The sequence below is a fragment of the Mauremys reevesii genome, linkage group 24 (assembly GCF_016161935.1).
Source record: "Mauremys reevesii isolate NIE-2019 linkage group 24, ASM1616193v1, whole genome shotgun sequence".
Taxonomy (NCBI): Eukaryota; Metazoa; Chordata; order Testudines; family Geoemydidae; genus Mauremys; species Mauremys reevesii.
Window position 1 is genome coordinate 21,124,530 of NC_052646.1, and position 18,450 is coordinate 21,142,979.

Sequence of the window (18,450 nt, forward strand, 5' to 3'; positions counted from 1 at the left end):
CATTCCTCATTAACTCCCATGTACACAAGGAAGCAGCTCTTCTTCCTACGTTTACAATGGTTCAGCTCAGTGGCTCCCCCTTTCCTTCTCCCAAATGGTTCGGTCCCGACCGCAGGAGGGGCCCTCCTCCCCTGTTATCCCATCTGAGGCACATCCGCCGCTGATTGGCTGGCTCCCAGGGAGCGCGGGAACAGAGAGGCCGCTCGAACTACTCTTGACTCTGAGGGGAGCACGAGCCTGATTAGCTGCCCAAAGGCGGGAAAAGGGTCATCGCCTCTGATTGGACATCCGCTAGAAAATGAGACGAAAGGAGAAGGGCGATTGGTCCACTGGTGAAAGGCGGTTGAAAGAGGCGCTGTGATTGGCTCCTTGGCTCTCGGGGAAGGCAGGGTTGGTTAGGTTCAGTCAGTGTAGGGGGAAGAGACTGGCATATAGAGCCCTCTGCAAAGTAATGAGCCCTGAGGTACCAAGGGCTGTCCCCCATAGAGACAGGCCGTTCTCCCTGCGGTCACATCAATCCCAGCGCACAGCCAGCACTTGGCTGGCAATAGCCATCGCTCCAGGGATACCAACCCCCCACGGCAACGGCAACGCCGTTCCCTGGGAGACATCCCCACACAGCCACCCCCGGCAATGTCAACCCCTCCGTCAACCTCCAATGGCGATGTCCCTGGGAGACATCCGCACACACAACGGCACGCACAATGTCAACCCCTCCACAACCACCACCACCAGGGATATCAACCTCTGATTGTGACATCAACCCCTCCACAGCCATCCCCCCTGAGAGGATATCAACCTCCCATGGCGATGTCCCTGGGAGAAGTGATGTCAATCCCCCACCCCCCGAGTCACCTTACAGGAGATGTCTACCCTCTCCAAAAGCCTCCCTATGGGGACATGGGGACACGGCTACAGGAGACATGCCCCCACTGACAACCTCCCTGGGGTGACGCCAACACATCCAACGTCACCCACCTCAGCATGTCAACCTGGCCACAGAAGACACCCAAACACCTTCCTCATGGTGACCTTAACTCCCCCTCCACCTACAAACCACTATCCTACAGAAGATGCCCCCCAGCAACCTCCTGTAGTGACATGAACTCTGCCACAGCTGCCTTATCCCAAGGGGATGTCAAACCCCCACCGCTATCCCACAGAAGACACCCCCCCTGACACCCACCCAGTGCCAGTGGTGCTAAACCTTCCACAGCCGCCTCACACGGAGGGGATGTCAGCCCTCACAAGAAACAGCCCTCCAAGATCCGCCCTGTGGTGATGTCAACCCGCCCCCTCACAGCTACTCCACAGGAGACTGTCACCCCAACAGTCACCCCATCCTGACAACAACCCCCCACAGCTACTCCACAGGAGACCCCTGCCCCAACAGTCATCCCATCCTGACATCAATTCACCCACAGCTACTCCACAGGAGACCCCTGCCCCAACAGTCATCCCATCCTGACATCAACTCACCCACAGCTACTCCACAGGAGACCCCCGCCCCAACAGTCACCCCATCCTGACAACAACCCCCCACAGCTACTCCACAGGAGACCCCCCGCCCCAACAGTTGCCCCATCCTGACAATAACCCCCCACGGCTACTCCACAGGAGACCCCTGCCCCAACAGTCATCCCATCCTGACATCAACTCACCCACAGCTACTCCATCAGAGACCCCTGCCCCAACAGTCATCCCATCCTGACATCAACTCACCCACAGCTACTCCACAGGAGACCCCCGCCCCAACAGTTGCCCCATTCTGACAACAGCCCCCCACGGCTACTCCACAGGAGCCCCCTACCCCAACAGTCACCCCTTCCTGACACCAACCCCACGGCTACTCCACAGGAGCCCCCTACCCCAACAGTCACCCCTTCCTGACACCAACCCCATTACAGCCACCCCACAGAAGACCCCCACCCCAGCAGTCACCCCATCCTGACATCAACTCCTCAACAGCTGCCTTACAAAAGATTCTTCCCTCATAGTGATGCCGGGCCATGCTAGGCCTCATGGCGACTGCAACCCCTCCTACACATCCACTCTATGGTGACTTACCCTGTCTGCCGCCCCACAGAAGAACCCTCACCCACCTAGCCATAAGTGGCACCTTCCCCAGCCCCACGTGTGCCTCCTCAACAGATGCCCCGCTGTGACGTCAAGGCAACCCTGGCCACCACACGGGGACGTCAGCTCCCGCGCAGCCAACAGTGCCAGCCTGTAACAATTATCACCCCATGCCCCCCACTCTCCTGACAGTCCCACCCCTTTGCCGCAGAATTGTGTGGGAGATGGGGGGTAGCGTGTTCGGAGCCAGAGTGACAGCGGGGTGGCTAGGGGTGCAGGATGCATGGCCCATATGTGACCTTGACCCTGACGCAAGCCATAACCTTGGTGCACAAGATGAGGAGGGTCGGGGGCAGATCCTGAGGCAGGGCCCCAGCCCCCTGCTTTGTCTGAGCTGAGCAGCTATGGACATGCCTAGGGCCTGGGCTCTGTCCCTGGGGTCAGGAATGGCCCTTGTGTTCACTCACTGCTCCCCCCTCAGGCTCACGGACCATGGAGGAGAGCGGCGACCCCTCCAGCACGGCAAGGCCGCGCATTCAGTGCTGCCCCTCGGACTCCACCACAGATGACGGCAGTGCCCAGGACAACTGTGCCCCGCCTGCCCCTGCCCGCTCCCCGACCTGTGCCCGCTGCCGCAACCACGGCATCCGGGTCCTGCTCAAGGGCCACAAGAAGGGCTGCCAGTTCCAGGGCTGCCAGTGTGACAAGTGCATCCTCATTCTGTACGTGCCGGGGCGTTCTCCCCACGGAGTCAGTGCTGAGCCCAATACCACTGTGTTGCAGCGAGCAGGGTGGGGGCTCAGTAGGGGGCACCCTACCCTGGCAGTCAGGGCTGGCCCAATGCCCCAGCGTGATGCTGGGGGGGGGGCGGTGCTGCAGGGAGCAGGTTGGGGGGCTCTCCCCTGGCAGTCAGGGTTGGCCCCAATCAGGGGCGTCTCTAGACATTTCGCCGCCCCAAGCAGGGCGGCATGCCGCGGGAGGCGCTCTGCCAGTCGCCAGTCCCGTGGCTCCGGTGGTCCTCCCGCAGGCGTGCCTGCGGAGGGTCCGCTGATCCCGCGGCTCCATCGGACCCTCCGCAGGTACGCCTGCGGGAGGTCCACCGGAGCTGCCAGCCGCCCTCCCGGCGACCGGCAGAGCGCCCCCCGAGGCATGCCGCCCCAAGCACACGCTCGGCGTGCTGGGGTCTGGAGCCGCCCCTAGCCCCAATGCCCCAGCATGATGCTGGGGGGGGGGGGCAGGTGCTGCAGGGAGCGGGTTGGGGGGCTCTCCCCTGGCAGTCAGGGCTGGCCCAATGCCCCAGCATAGGGCTGGGGGGCAGGTGCTGCAGGGAGCGGGTTGGGGGGCTCTCCCCTGGCAGTCAGGGCTGGCCCAATGCCCCAGCATGATGCTGGGGGGCAGGTGCTGCAGGGAGCGGGTTGGGGGCTCTCCCCTGGCAGTCAGGAATGCCCCGGCAGTCAGGGCTGGCCCAATGCCCCAGCATAGGGCTGGGGGCAGGTGCTGCAGGCTCTCCTGGCAGTCAGGGTTGGCCCAATGCTCCAGCATAGGGCTGGGGGGCAGGTGCTGCAGGGAGCGGGTTGGGGGGCTCTCCCCTGGCAGTCAGGGCTGGCCCCAATGCTCCAGCATAGGGCTGGGGGGCAGGTGCTGCAGGTTGGGGGGCTCTCCCCTGGCAGTCAGGGCTGGCCCCAATGCCCCAGCATAGGGCTGGGGGGCAGGTGCTGCAGGGAGCAGGTTGGGGGGCTCTCCCCTGGCAGTCAGGGCTGGCCCAATGCCCCAGCATAGGGCTGGGGGGCAGGTGCTGCAGGGAGCGGGTTGGGGGCTCTCCCCTGGCAGTCAGGGTGGCCCCAATGCCCCAGCATAGGGCTGGGGGGCAGGTGCTGCAGGGAGTGGGGTGGGGGGGCTCTTCGCAGCACTCAGTCTGGCCCCAATGCCCAATTGTAGGGGACACCCGTCGGGGGAGGTCTGGGTTTGCACTGCCGTCTCTCTCTGCTCCCCACAGGCAGCGCCGGCGTGTCATGGCTGCCCAGGTGGCCCTGCGCAGGCAGCAGGAGACGGAGCTGAGGAAGCAGCTGGCCAGAGGTTTGCTGCGGCTCAGGGATGGCTCTGCCGTGGCCTCTCTGGGCTTGGCCAATCCCCACGAAGGGGCCAAGCCAAAGGAGCGAGCAGCCGCAGGTGTGTATCTACCCCCACCACCTCAGACTGGCTAATGGCCCCCTGCTCACTTCAGGGCGACATCAGAGCTCACATCCAGCTTCTCTTCACACGCTCTCCTCCTTCCACAGCCGCAAAGGAAAATGCAGAGCCGGGCTCCACGGCTGGACCTACCCATCAGGGGACTGCAGGGCCCACCGGCCACCGGAGTCACCAACCTGCCAGAAGGGTGATGATGGGGAAGAGTATTGCATGTGGCCCTGAGGTGCTGGGCCCGATAGGATTGGAACTGGCGTCTCTGAGAGGGGAAGGCCCCATAACCCAACCCCGCCCACTCACCCAGTCCTTCGAACCCCAGTATGGATTGGAGAGAGGGGAAGGCCCCATAACCCAACCCCGCCCACTCACCCAGTCCTTCTAACCCCAGTATGGATTGGAGAGAGGGGAAGGCCCCATAACCCAGCCCCGCCCACTCACCCAGTCCTTCTAACCCCAGTATGGATTGGAGAGAGGGGAAGGCCCCATAACCCAACCCCGCCCACCCACCCAGTCCTTCTAACCCCAGTACGGATTGGAGAGAGGGGAAGGCCCCATAACCCAACCCCGCCCACTCACCCAGTCCTTCTAACCCCAGTATGGATTGGAGAGAGGGGAAGGCCCCATAACCCAGCCCCGCCCACTCACCCAGTCCTTCTAACCCCAGTACGGATTGGAGAGAGGGGAAGGCCCCATAACCCAGCCCCGCCCACTCACCCAGTCCTTCTAACCCCAGTACGGATTGGAGAGAGGGGAAGGCCCCATAACCCATTCCATCATCCTCCAAGCCCATCCAGTCCCACTAACCTTGGCCTGGATTGGAACCTGCACCCCCTAGAGGCGAAAGGCCCCTTAATCCATTCCACATGCCCCCAGAACCATCTAGTCCTGCTAACCGAGGTGCCTCCAGGAAGGGAAAGAGCCCATATCCCATTTCTCAATTCCCCTTGACGCTGCCAGTCCCCCGACGTGGGGAATCCCCTTAGCGAGGGGTTTGAGCTCCTCCGTGTGATCAGGCTGCTGCATCCCAGTGTTTGCTGTTTCCAAGCAGCTGCCTGTTCCCTGAGTCATATGCACGTGTCCTCTGCATTGCTTTCTAGGAAAGCCCTTGGCTGCCTCTTCCCCACCAGCCTGAGGTGACTCAGCTGCCCTGGCCCCTTGGAGAATGCCAGCCACCCTACGCACCTTGGTTCCTGCCAGCTCTTCCCCTGCCCCCACCCGTCCTCTGCCAGGTGTTGCCCCAGGAGCCTCCCCTTTGCTTCACAGCTCACCCAGGTGGGTAGCCCCCTCTCCAGGATGACACGAATATAAGCCCCAGGGCCTAAGTGCCCTCTGGTGTTTCCTTCTCTCTTTACGATGCAGGATGAAAGGTTACAGACAGGGCAGGGAGGATGGGGCTGGACTCAGAGGGGCTCACTGGTCTGATCTGGGGGGCACGGATACTGAGGTGGCAGGGACGGTGGGAGGATACCAGGCCGTGGGTCTGACCAGTCGCAGCAAGAAAAGGGAGTGATACCTGGCTAGCCGAGGCCACTGGCCTGCTCTGGCGCAGGGCTACCGCACTAGATGACCCTGCGGGCTCTAGGGTGACCAGATGTCCCGATAAAATCGTGCCCGTCCTGATATTTAGGCGTTTGTCCTGCATCCCGGTCAGGACGCAATTTGTCCCGCTATTTCGCGGTACTCCTTTTTTAGCGGCTTTTTTTGCTCCGCTGGCAGCACTCGGCTTTTTTTTTTTTTTTCTCCACCAGCGATGACCCCCACATGTGTCCCAATATTTTCTTCCTCTCATCTGGTCACCCTAGTGGGTTCCATCAGTGCGACAGCTCCCCTTTAAAGCTGGGCACAGCGAGGCTGCGGCTGTGCAAGTCTCCCTTAGCCGGGAGGAGAATGCATCACCTTGTCAACAGCGCCCCGTAGCCCCAGTTGCCTCCACTGCTCGGCTCTGACTGACATCAACTCGTATTTGTCTGGCAGGTTGTGATGGCGGCAAGGTGACACATGCCCCAGGGGGTCTCGTGGCAGTCCCAGGACGGCTGTTCCAGCAGGCACCAAGCCCCCCCTGGTTCCCACCAGCAGCCTCTGCATCCACTGAACTGCTTGGGTGTGTATTTCTGCAGGGCCAGCACCCTGGCTGGAGCACGCTCACAGCGTGTAAAAGAAGCAACCTGAAATCGCATGGGAAGCAACTTCTGCACTGGAGTATTTCAATATCTGTGGGCTGGAGGCAGCCTAAGATACTCCAGAGCCATCCCCTTTCCCGCCTGGTCCCACTAAACGCCAGCCTAGACCAGTCCTACTCTGTAAGCAGCAAACCCAACACCTGGCCCCTGGAACAGAGCTGTGTGGTGAGAGAGCTGCCATGTTTACACATACCAATAGCCACACGTCTGGTTAATCACCCATGGGGAGGGCTTGGGGGCTAGCCAGAGGCTAAGGCAATCAACCTATTGGTCCCCATGGTGAAGACAGGGGGCCTCCATCAACTTTAAACCCTCAGTGTAGGTGTAGCAGTGCCACCAGCCTGATCTAGTTTCAGGCTAGCTGCTGCCTCAGTTTCCCCTCATGCAGGTTGGATCTCCCAACCATCCAGCCTGCTTTGGCTGCTGCTGCGGCCTCTTCATTCTGCAGCTAAGACATAAAAGAAACAAGTCCACCCCTTCCGGGGATTCAAAATAAGGACTTGTCTACACTGGCAAGTTTTGTCGATGAAATTAATATCGACATGAAAAAATCGACAAAAGCAAAGTCGCCAAAGCAAGTCTACATTTGCTCCCTCTGTCGACAGATCATGTCCACATTAGAGGCACCATTACTGACAGTGTGAGCAATGCACTGTGGGTATGTATCCCACAGTGCCTGGCAACACCATCTGTCACTAGGTGTTGTGGGAAGGCGGAAACGGAGCACGGCACATCCTGGGACGTGCAAAATGTCCCGTCATGCACTGCTTTGTGTCCCAGCCCTCCAGTGGCTTCTGGCTTCCTTTTGCACCGTTTTTCCAACTGTCAGTCTTTGTAGTGCGCGCCAGCATCTGCAGTGAGAGAGGATGGATCCCGCACTTCTTTCCTATGTGCTATTAACTGTCGTGAAGACACTGTGCGTGGCAGTAGAGTTACTCGCAAAGTTACTGACAGAGGCTGAATCCTAGGCACCCGAGTGTGATATGGACGGCAACAACTTATCAATGCTTTTGGCATTCACAGAGCAGCTGCATATGGTAGACGGTCGCTTTTGGGCTAGGAAAACAAGCACTGATTGGTGGGATCGCACTGTCATGCAGGCGTGGGATGAAGACCAGTGGGTACAGAACTTTCAAATACGTAAAATAACCTTCCTGGAGCTATGTGCTGATCTGGCCCCTGACCTGCGGCACAAGGACACCAGATTGAGAGCTGCCCTTTTGGTAGAGAAGCGTGTTGCAATCACTGTGTGGAAGCTGGCGAACCCAGACTGCTACCGGTCAGCTGCAAATCAATTTGGAGTGGGGAAGTCCACTGTTGGGGCTGTATTACTCCAAGTGTGCAGGGCAATAAATCGCATCCTGCTGAGGAGGACCGTGACTCTGGAAAATGTGCATGAAGTAGTGGCTGGCTTTGCAGAGATGGGTTTCCCTAACTGTGGCGGAGAAGCACAGACCACCTTGCCTCTGAGTACATCAATAGGAAGGGATACTTCTCCATGGTGTTGCAGGCACTTGTGGATCACCGGGGGTGTTTCCCGGACATCAGTGCAGGCTGGTCTGGAAAGGTGCATGACGCACGCATCTTCAGGAACAGTGGCCTGTACAGAAAGCTGCAGGCGGGGAATTTCTTTCCAGACCACAAGATCACAGTGCGGGATGTGGAAATGCCCATAGTAATCCTGGGAGACCCGGCTTACCCCTTACAGCCCTGGCTCATGAAACCTTACACAGGGCACCTGGACAGCAGCAAGGAGCGTTTTAATAACAGGCTGAGCAGGTGCCGCATGGTAGTGGAATGTGCCTTTGGCCATTTGAAAGTTCACTGGAGGTGTCTCAATGGCAGGCTAGACCTTACCAAGCATAATATTCCCGTGGTCATAGCGGCGTGCTGCACTTTGCATAGTCTGTGTGAATCTAAGGGTGAAATGTTTGCTCAGGTGTGGAGTACTGAGGCCGAGCGCTTGGCTGCACAGTTTGAACAGCCAGATGCTAGGGCTGTCAGAGGAGCCCAGAGGGCTGCTAATAACATCAGAGCGGCTTTGAGGAACCACTTGGACAACGAGGGGCGCTAACACGTCTGCTTTGAAGTTGCTTCCCTGGTGCATCCATGGACAATTTTGGGGCCCAAGATCTATGCAACACAATGATTTCGAATCCTGTTCCCGAGAGTGAATTGATTGCTATACGCTTTTGTAGAACACAGAATAAAAACGCTGTACCATTAAATGCCTTGGCCTTTATTGATTGTTAAGAAGGGTAAAACCTCACAACTATGTGTAGCTCCAGCTATCATTGTCCAAGCTGTGAGAGGGGGTGGAGTGCTGTGAAGTGAAAAGGAATGTGTGAGCATAGAGGTGGGTGTGGTTGGCAAAGAATTGTACACGTGCATGTGCTGCACTGGAGGTTGACCATGGATCTGCTCAGTCTGCAGCTGTATCAAAGACTTGAGAATCTCGGTCTGATCCACCATAACTTTTATCATCCGCTCTGCCATGTGCCTAGCAAATACTGCATTCTTTATTCTGTCCCTGGTCTGTCTCTCATGGCGCTGCAGCACCTCCCTGAACATGTCTTCTTTGCTGCGTCTCGGCTTCTTCCTTATCTGCCGAAGCCAGTCGGCAGCAGTGCGTGGTGCGTTCCTCAAGGCCTCGGCTGCTGTGGACAATTCACAGAAGAGGGACTGTTACATTCCAGCAAACGATTTAAGCCTTTCAGTAACAAGGGCCTTTTGCAACTAGTAGTTATCACCTTCTCACTGACTCTAGGCAGGCACGCAGCTCCGCGAGCACCCCAATCATGGTGAGTGTTGGGAGTTGGGGGAAGGCAGTTGTGTGTATGGACAAAACGGTCATGGCTTGCAGGGCAGCTTTGCAGGGAACTCATTCTAAAATTATCCCACACTCTTTCACATGCGGCCAACCTGCTGGCTGACATCGCGCTGCTGCGGGTGACCAGAGAAACCAGGGCACAGCTGCTGAATGCTTTTGGCTGTGCAGCTCAGCTATGTGCCGCTTTGGTCCCAGCTCCAGTGATGGTTAAATGTCATGGTACAGTTTCCTACAGTGGGGGAACTAACAAGGCTGCAGTCCCTGGGAGTCTGCGGCAGAGGATTAACAAGTTCCTCTTGGAAACTTTCCAGAGCCTCTCTCTGGAGGATTCCCTGCAGCTCTCGATGTCCATCGACACCCTGCTTAGCCATGCAGATTAGCTACACAGGGCGATGTTCAGCTCACAGAAAACACTACCTGCCTCCCACTTTTCGATTCCCTACACAAGCCACAGCAACTTACCCGGCTTCTCATCTGCTTCCTGCTCCCCATGGAGCACTTCTGGAATGGAGAAAAGTTCCTGGCTGCCTGCCCCAGTCGGCGACCCTGCTGGGAGCTCCACATCCTTTTCTAGCTCGACTTCTTCATCCAGAATTTCAGCCTCCGGGTTACCCCCTCTTTCTGCTGCCTCCGAAGTATCCACGGGGCAATCGGCGATGGAGGTGGGGTCACCACCGAGGATAGCATCCAGCTCCTTATAGAAGCTGCAGGTCGATGGTTTGCCTCCCACGCCTTATGGTACGCCTGCCTCAACTCCTTTATCTTCATCCTGCACTGCTGCGTGTCCCGATCAGAGCCCTTTTCACACAAGCCTCGAGACATTTGCCCATATGTGTCCCGATTCCTACGGGTCACTCACAGCTGCGACTGAACAGACTCCTCTCCCTATATACTGATCAGATCCAACAGCTCAGCATTGGCCCAAGCAGGCGCCCGTTTGGTGCGGTAGCCAGCCATGCTCACCTGGGAAGCCAGCAAGCAGGAAATGAGATCTAAAATTCCTGGGGCTTGCAAGGGGGAGGAGCAGGTTGGCTGCAGGGCAGTGGAGTTCACACTGCTGACCAGAGCGGCAGCGTGGGAATTGTGGGACACTTTCCGGAGGCCAATAAAATCAGAAAAAAGAGGCGTGGTGTCTACACTGGCTGTTTGTCGACAATAAAGGGAGGGGAAAAGACAAAAGTCTCTTGCAGGGATGGAAGTTTTTTGTCGCCAAAACTGGGCTGTTTTTTTTACAAAAGTCCCATTGCAGTGTATACACTATCGCTGTTTTGTCGCCAAAAGGCCATTTTTGGCGACAAAACTTGCCAGTGTAGACAAACTCTAAAAGTCGTCCCCGCCCAGTCTCAAGCTGGGCACAGCACTCCTTCCTGAGCGTCTGTCCTCTCTCCCCTGGGCTCCCACCCCAAGGCTCTCCACAGCAGTGGGGTTCAAATGGTGGGTCGCGGCCCAGTACTGGGTCGCGGAATGTCAGGCACTGAGTCGCGGCAGCTCTGGTCAGCACTGCCGACCGGGCCGTTAAAAGTCCCATCGGCGGTGCTGCCCGGCCAAGGCAGGCTAGTCCCTACTTGTTCTAACACTGTGCTGTGCCCCCCAAGCGGCCAGCAACGGGTCCTGCTCCTAGGCAGGGGGGCCACAGGCTCTGCACGCTGCCCTCGCCCCGAGCACCGGCTCGGCACTCCCATTGACCGAGAGCAGCTCCGTTGGGTCACAGGCATCAACAATTTTCTTCAACTGGGTCACCAGAAAAAAAGTTTGAAAACTGCTGCTCTGGAGCCTCCCTTCTCTTTCTCCACAGGCTTCTGCCAGAGGCCTGATCTAGCCACATGACCTGCCCATCATCATGTGACTTTGCTAATTTTCTCCACCTGGGGAGGTGAGCTAAGGGTGTCACACATGCCTGGAACTAGGGTGACCAGACAGCAAGAGTGAAAAATCAGGACGGGGGTGGGCGGTAGTAGGAGACTATATAAGAAAAAGACCCAAAAATCGGGACTGTCCCTATAAAATCGGGACATCTGGTCACCCTGCCTGGAACCATCTCTTAAAGGGCCAGAGGGTGATGTGGCTCTGTCTGGAAAGATTTCCAGAGAGTGCTGTTGCCCCTTCTTTCAGCACTAGTGTCTCATTGCCAACATCAGCATTACCCCTCGGACTAGCAGGAGCGAAATCCTGGGGCTTCGCAGGTCACCTTCCTCGTGGAGGAGAAATTAGTGACATGGAGTCTGGGTATTCTCTATGGGTAGCATCTTTTATTTGCATGGTGTGCACCCAGTCCTGGAACAGAGCGTGTCACTGACATCTGCCCAGACAAAACTAACCCCACAGTATTTCTCCAAAGGCTGAAAACTTGCTCACACGTTAAGAAAAAAATAACCTGTAAGACTCTGTGTATACGCTTCCCAGCCCGAGCCGTCTGGTGTCTCCCACCATGACAGTTTATTTGTAAATGTCATGGGAAAGCCAGGGACCCGGCATGGGAGATGGGCCATAAACAGACACTGAAATGACTCTCCCCAGCCAGTGGCTTTGGGTTCAGCAGACTCAGAGTGAGAGAGGAGCTGCCAAGCACAGCGTTTTCTGATGCACTGTCTCTTGCCTGTTCCAGCCGCCTGGCGCTGAGTCCCTTGGATGGGAACATGGATTTGAGCAGCCACCTGGAGTCGACACTGCCAGGAGCCCAGGTGCGTAGCGCTGAGACCTGTCCTCCTCAGAGGGCTGAGATATGGCAGCCGAGAGACTCCCCTTTGTGTCCCCCGTGATGCTGACACATGCTCCCGTGCTGCTCCAGGTGTCGGGGATGGTTGTAAAGCTCAGGCATCCATCCCGGCCTCGGCTGTCTCTCTGCTTCCTTTCCAGTATGTGTCCCGGGCTCCCCAGCCGGTCCCTGGGGAGCGGGAGTGCGCTGCACAGGAACGGCTTGTGTGCGCCAGCCCCAGCCCAGTGATCAGAACAGAGAGAGACGACTGGGCATCTTTCATTCAGCGCCAACCTGGGGCTGGATTGGAACTGCAGCCTCCTCTGGGGAAAGGCCCCGTGGCTCCTTTCCCAAGAACCAGCCTCAGCAGCTGTGTAATGGGGGGCTATATTGGGCTGGGGTGCGTATGTCCTGGCCTCAGCCTGTGGTTCTGTGCTGATCTCAGCTGGATCCGCGGGTCTGGCCTTCCCCTGAGTTGGGAATCGTCTCTTCGCTCTCTTTCAGCCTCCTTTCTCCGCGGCTCACCTCCCGCTCAGGTGTACCAGGGGGCTTGTCTTCTCTCCCGTCTCCGAAGAGCAGCTGCAGAAGGAGGCTGCCGAGGCCTTGATGGTGCTGAGAAATTCCCCCCAGCTGGCCCCCTCTGCTGCCATGCCAGACTTCCTGCCCCTCACTGGCACTGCACCCCCCATGCCGGCCTTTCCTGCTTTCACCCCTCCTCCTGGAGACCCCGGGAACATGGGGGCGTCTGATCCCACCCAGCAGCAGGCCCTGAAGGCCCCTGGGGACAAGGCTTTGCCAGCTGAGCTGGCTGGCGCTGGTGGGCAGCAGGGCTCGGGACGTGTGCTCCCCGGTTTGCTGCGCTGCAGGACTCTTCCTCAGTCACGCAAGAACTTCCGCCTGGTCTCGACAGCGCCACCCTGGGGGCCCCAGGCAGCCACAACCCTGATGGTTTCCAACATCCAGGTCTTCAAACCTGGTTCCAGCCCCCGGGGGGTTCCCAACCAGGATGCCCCCCATCCCGCCCCTTCTGACTCCCTGGGCTCCACTGCACAGACCCTCTGCATGGCACAGGCTGCGGATCCCGGTGGGATTCCAGAGACAGCTGCGTCCGCCCCGGATCCAGCTCGCGCTGCCTCTGCTCTCAGCAGCCCTCGGTCCCTGCCCTTGTGCGCCCCTCCCACAGAAATGCCCATCTCCCCGCTGCCCACGCAAAGCCCCCCTGTCATGGTGGAAGTGCACACGCTCCCCAGCCTGTCCTTACTGACTCCCAGCCCATGCCTCATTACCCACCAGCCCCTCCCAGACACTGTGCTTGCCCCAGGGTTCAAGGCCCAGCAGGGCCCTGCGAGCCAGGGGAGCGGCCGTGGCAGCAAGGGGCAGGTGGCAGAGGAGAGCAGCAGAAGCAGGGCACCTGGGACCTGGGGCCTGGCAGGTACAGTGTGAGCCACTCGGCTGCTCCCATCACTGAGGGCACATGTCCGATTCCTGACCCTTCCTGCTCAGGCACAGAGACCCAGCACACGCAGCTCCCACTCAGGCCACTGAACGGCTGTACGATCAGGACAGCACTGAAACTGGTGCTGTCCCATTGCCCACCCCCTGAGCTAGCCAGTCCCCCTGCCTGGAGCGTCCAGTTTTCAACGGGAACACCCACTTAAAAAAGGGACCCTGGTGGCTCCAGTCAGCACCGCCAACCGGGCCGTTAAAAGTCCGGTCAGCGGCGCTGCGGAGCCGAGGCAGGCTAGTCCCTACCAGTCCTGACTCTGCGCTGCACCCTGGAAGAGGCCAGCAGGTCCGGCTCCTAGGCGGAGGGCCCACGGGGCTCCATGCACTGCCCCCATCCCAAGCACCGGCTCCGCACTCCCATTGGCTAGGAACCGCGGCCAATGGGAGCTGTGGGGGCGGTGCCTGCAGATGAGAGCAGCGCACAGAGCCACCTGCCATGCCTCTGCCTAGGATTCGGACCTGCTGGACGCTTCTGGGGCGCAGTGCAGAATCAGCACAGGCAGGAAGCCTGCCTTACCCGCCCTGCGCCGCTGATCAGAAGCTGCCAGGGGTAAGCCTGTGCCCCAACCCCCTGCCCCAGCCTTGAGCCCCCCTCAAACCCAGAGCCCCCTCCTGCACCCCAAGCTCCTCATCCCTGGCCCCACACCAGATCCTGCACCCCCAGATAGAGCCCTCACCCCCTGCACCCCAACCCCCTGCCCCAGCCCAGAGCCCCCTCCCTGAACACCTCTGCCCTACCCCCAAGCCTGGAGCCCCCTTCTGCACCCCAAATCCCTCATCCTTGGTCCCACCCCAGAGCCTCTCCCCCCAGCTGGAGCCCTCACCCCCCCAACCCACTGCCCCAGCCCAGAGCCCCCTCCCACAGCCTGAACTCCTCTGCCCCACCCACCAGCCTGGAGCCCCCTCCTGCACCACAAACCCCTCATCCCCAGCCCCACGCCCCTCACCCCCTCCCACACCCCAACCCCTGCCCCAGCCCAGTGAAAGTGAGTGAGGGTGGGGGAGAGCGAGCCACTGAGGGAGGGGGAATGTAGTGAGTGGGGGGCAGGGCCTCGGGAAAGGGGTGGGACAGGGGGAGTGGCCTTGGGGAAGGGGTGGGGCTAAATTGTTTGGTTTTGTGCGATTAGAAAGTTGGCAACCCTAGACCGGAGTCTGGATTAGAGCCAGCAGCCCCTGGAAGGGACAAGCTGCACACCCCATTTCCTGCCCCCTGCAACCAGCCAGCCTTCTCCCCTGGGACTGGTGGGGACCGGTGCCTGTATCCCATTTCCATGAACCACTCAGGGTATGTCCACACGGCCTCGTAAACCCGGGTCTGTGGGACCCCGGCTAGTGGACTTGGTGTTTCCAAGCCATGTTCTAGCCACCACACTGCACTGTAAACCCAGTGTGACACACCCCCCCCCAGGGTGCAACCTGGAAGTGGGGGATTGCTGAGCTCTCTGTTTTACCAGGCTGGGTTCCCTCTCACACTGACCTTGTGACAAGCAGCAAAGCCCTCCAAGCTGACCCTCACCCAGACATCCACAGGCGGGGCCTCCCCCAGCCGTGATCATCAACGCTCTGGCCAGCCACTGCTCCAGCCAAAACACCCCCAGCTCCCCAGCCTAGATCCCGGAGCTGTCCTGTCCTGCCCCAGTCCAAAGCCTGACCAGTGTGAACTTATTACCCCGTCCGCCACTTCTACAAAGGCAAGTGGACGTGCACCCGCTCTTGTTCCTGAGCTGAGATTTCACCCCAAGCACTTCACTCGAACCACTGTTTTAGGTAAAATATAAAACAGCTTGAGTAACTTCAGAAAGGTAGATTTTAAGTGATTAGAGGTGATAGCAAACAGATCAAAGTCGATTACCGAGCAAATGAACAAAAACGCAATATAAGCCTAATGTACTAGATAGGATTTGAATTAAGCAGCATCTCACCCTGTCAAATAGGATAAAAGTCCACCAAGGTTTCCTACACAGCCAGGCTTCCTTCTTTCCTGCCTGGGACCAGCACTTCCCCAGTTCAGTCTTTGTCCTCGGGTAGGGTGACCAGGTGTCTGGTTTTCGACCGAACACCCAGTTGAGAAGGGACCCTGGCGGCTCCGGTCAGCACCGCCAACCAGGCTGTTAAATTGAAAGTCCAGTGGGTGGTACCGTGGTGCTAAGGCAGGCTAGTCCCTGGCTGGCACTGCGCTGCACCCTGGAATTGGCCACCAGGTCTGGCTCCTAGGCAGGGGGGCCACAGGGCTTCACACGCTGTCCCTGCCCCAAGCACCGGCTCCGCACTCCCATTGGCCGGTTCCCAGCCTATGGGAGCTCAGGGGAGCACTGCCTGTGGGCGAGAGTGGTGCATGGAGCCTCCTGGCCCCCCCACCACCTAGGACCTGGACCTGCTGGCTGCTTCCGGGGCGCGCACAGCGTGGTGCCAGGACAGACAGGCAGCCTGCCTTAGCCTCCCCACAGCCGCCCAAGGAAAGCCCATGCCCCAATCCCAAGCCCCAACCCCCTGCCCCAGCCCTGAGCCCCCCCCCAAATCCAGAGCACCTTCCTGCACCCCAACCCCCCTCATCCCCAGCCCCATCCCATAGCCTGCACCCCCAGCCGGAGCCCTCACCCCCTCCTGAACCCCGACTCCCTGCCTCAGCCGAGTGACAGTGAGTGAGGGTGGGGGAGAGCAAGCCACCGAGGGCGGGGGAATGTCGTGAGCAGAGGGAGGGGCCTCAGGGAAGGGGCAGGGCTAAGGTGTTCGGTTTTGTGTGACTAGAAAGTTGGCAACCCGTCCTCAGGTGTTTCCAGGCATTCTCTTGCGTGGGGAATGAGGCCGATTGGTGATGTCACGTCCCTCTTTCATAGCTTCTTCCATATGGCAGGAACCCCTTTGTTCCAAGCCAAGTCCCAGCCTCGTTTGTGGAAAAATACAGGTACCAAAATGGAGTTCAGTATCATGTGATCTAGTCACATGGCCTTGCATACTTCGCTGAGTCATGGCAGCCATTATCCATGGGCTGACTGAAGCCTCCCCAGGTGAGGATAAGCCTTTTCCATGACCATGCCTGGTGTGCTGGCTAGCCTGAATGCAACGAGCGTTCGGGTGTTACGCAGGTGCAAGCACCTACAAAGTCAATATTCATAACCCCAGATACAAAAATGATACATTTATACAACGAGGATAATCCAGTCAGCAAACCATCACTTTTCCATAGAGACCTCACAGGCCATATTTTGTCCAAGATGCAGCATAACTATGTCATAATCATATAATCATACCACTGTGATGAATGCGGAGTGTGGAGTGTCACCCTGGGTCAGTGGGACCCCGGCTAGTGGACTCGGTGATTCGAAGTTGTGCTCTAGCGACCACCCTGCACTGTAAACCTGAGTCTGTGGGACCCCGGCTAGTGGAATTGGTGTTTCCAAGCCACGTTCTAGCCACCACATTGCACTGGCTGGAGCTGGGTTCCCTCACAGCCATGCTAATGCGTCTATACTACGCTACACAGGCCTTCTGACGCGGGCCTGCGGCTTGAGCTGCCCATATTACAAAATGAGCTGAGTCCCAGTGGGACTCAGGCTCTGATACACCCCCCAGCAGGGTCCTAGGACCTGCGTCCTGAGTACCCACTGACCCAGGTCAGACTGATGTGTGTGGACGGAATGGGGGCTTGGGCTCAAACCCAAATCAGCTTAGTGCGCAGTGTAGACACACCCTCAGTCCTGCGGTACCAAACAGACCTGCCCATGTGACGGGCCAGGGAGTGAGTGGCCATATTCATGCCCCAAGTCAGGGGGACGCTCTGTGGCCTGCTCAGTATCAGCTTGTCTCCTGTGCTGGGAGCTGCAGCCACTGAAATGCCAACAGCATAGGCCATACCTCGTCTCTGGGCAGCACCAGAGGAGAGTCATCGGCCTGTCTTGGGGGAGAGCTTGGCCAGCCTGGGATTTGAAGGGTGGAAGGGGGAGGGAGTGCAGGGATCGGGTCCTGGAACGTAACGCTGACTCGTGTGTTTTGTTTAGATCCCGCCACAGCAAGGACTGGCTTCCTCGTCCCCAAGCAGACACGCAGCGTCTCCATCCAGGGGGCCTCGCCCAGCCTCACCTGCTCCTCCAGCCCAGCGCCTCTCCATCCGCCACACTGAGCATCGGCCAGCTGAGCTCCATCTGGCTCCCGGCTCCTTGGGGACCGGAGCTGGAGCAGGCCCTGCCTTTAGGAGAACGGCACTGGGAGGAAGGCCATGGGGACCAAGATGGATAATCATGGGGAGCGGGAGGGAATTTCACCCCACCTCCCCACTGGTGTTTCTTTTTAAGTGGAGGAAGGGCCACTTGTTGGTTTTACACTGCCTGTCCTGCTTTCCTTGTAGAAGTGTAAAAAGCCAGGCCAGCACCATGCTGCAGTGTGGTGTGCGGGGACTCTCCGTGTGCATCTTCCCTGGGAGGAGAGGTCAGCTAGCACAAGGTAAAATCCCAGTCAAGACAAGGCACTGCAGCTTGGAGTTTTCACACTGTGGTGGGTTGAGGTAAGAAGATGGGGGAACCTAGGGTCTCTCTTGTCTTGCCTAGGATTTCACCTCATGTTCATTACCGTGTGGTAGCTAACGTGAGTCAGGAACAAAGCTTGGTCCTAGTGAAGACACGGCACACAGCTGTGTTTGTCAGGGGAATGTTAAAGCAGTGCGTTTTTAATGGCGTTAGGGCCATGGGTTTTTAACAGTATCGTATTGAGTAGTTTGAGTTCCTCCTGAAATTAACAGGCATTGAAATGAATTCCTGCTGGTTTTAAAGACCGGCGTGTTTATTTAAAAGCCACTTTCGAGCTGCATTGAAGGATTTATCCCCCTTCTGGCATGTCCAAGTTGCCAGGGAATTTGTGGGGTTTATTCTTTTGGGAATGAGCGGACGTGAGTATCACACCATGAGTGGGTCCCGCTATTTGTTGCCAATAAAACATTGTGAGCCAGTCTGAAACGTCACTAGTCGTGAGCGTTACTGTCC

General features: G+C 58.3%; 2 protein-coding genes across 7 annotated transcripts in view; one reads left to right on the top strand and one right to left on the bottom strand.

Annotated features, from left to right (window-relative positions):
- LOC120390158 (guanylate-binding protein 1-like) overlaps positions 1–64 on the bottom strand; it is a 33,070-nt gene extending 33,006 nt beyond the window's left edge. The window contains exon 1 of the mRNA XM_039512517.1: positions 50–64. The gene's annotated coding sequence lies outside the window, so the exon portion shown is untranslated. The remainder of the gene's footprint in view (positions 1–49) is intronic.
- Positions 40–17,735, top strand: DMRTC2 (DMRT like family C2). 6 transcript variants are annotated; one of them, XR_005591024.1, is made up of 10 exons: positions 488–1,027; positions 2,558–2,798; positions 4,073–4,245; positions 4,356–4,453; positions 5,361–5,535; positions 6,238–6,364; positions 11,879–11,954; positions 12,473–13,400; positions 14,602–14,759; positions 17,473–17,610. XR_005591024.1 is itself a non-coding variant. In XM_039512522.1 (9 exons), exons 2-9 carry the CDS (start codon positions 2,569–2,571, stop codon positions 17,592–17,594), a joined length of 1,929 nt encoding a protein of 642 aa, XP_039368456.1. In that variant the 5' UTR covers positions 40–394; positions 2,558–2,568; the 3' UTR covers positions 17,595–17,735. The 6 variants fall into 6 exon arrangements, 5 of the variants coding, with proteins under 5 accessions (XP_039368456.1, XP_039368455.1, XP_039368454.1 ...); XM_039512522.1 differs by lacking the exons at positions 488–1,027; positions 14,602–14,759 and adding an exon at positions 40–394 and having other exon boundaries at positions 17,473–17,735; XM_039512521.1 differs by lacking the exons at positions 488–1,027; positions 14,602–14,759 and adding an exon at positions 40–390 and having other exon boundaries at positions 17,473–17,735.
- Positions 17,736–18,450: the final 715 nt, after the last annotated feature.

Excerpts from the sequence above, each read along its gene's own strand:
- DMRTC2 (XM_039512519.1), top strand. The coding sequence starts at position 985 with ATGTCAACCTGGCCACAGAAGACACCCAAACACCTTCCTCATG. Across the intron at positions 2,799-4,072 it reads GACAAGTGCATCCTCATTCT|GCAGCGCCGGCGTGTCATGG; the intron begins GTACGTGCCGGG and ends TGCTCCCCACAG. Across the intron at positions 5,536-6,237 it reads TTGCTTCACAGCTCACCCAG|GTTGTGATGGCGGCAAGGTG; the intron begins GTGGGTAGCCCC and ends TTTGTCTGGCAG.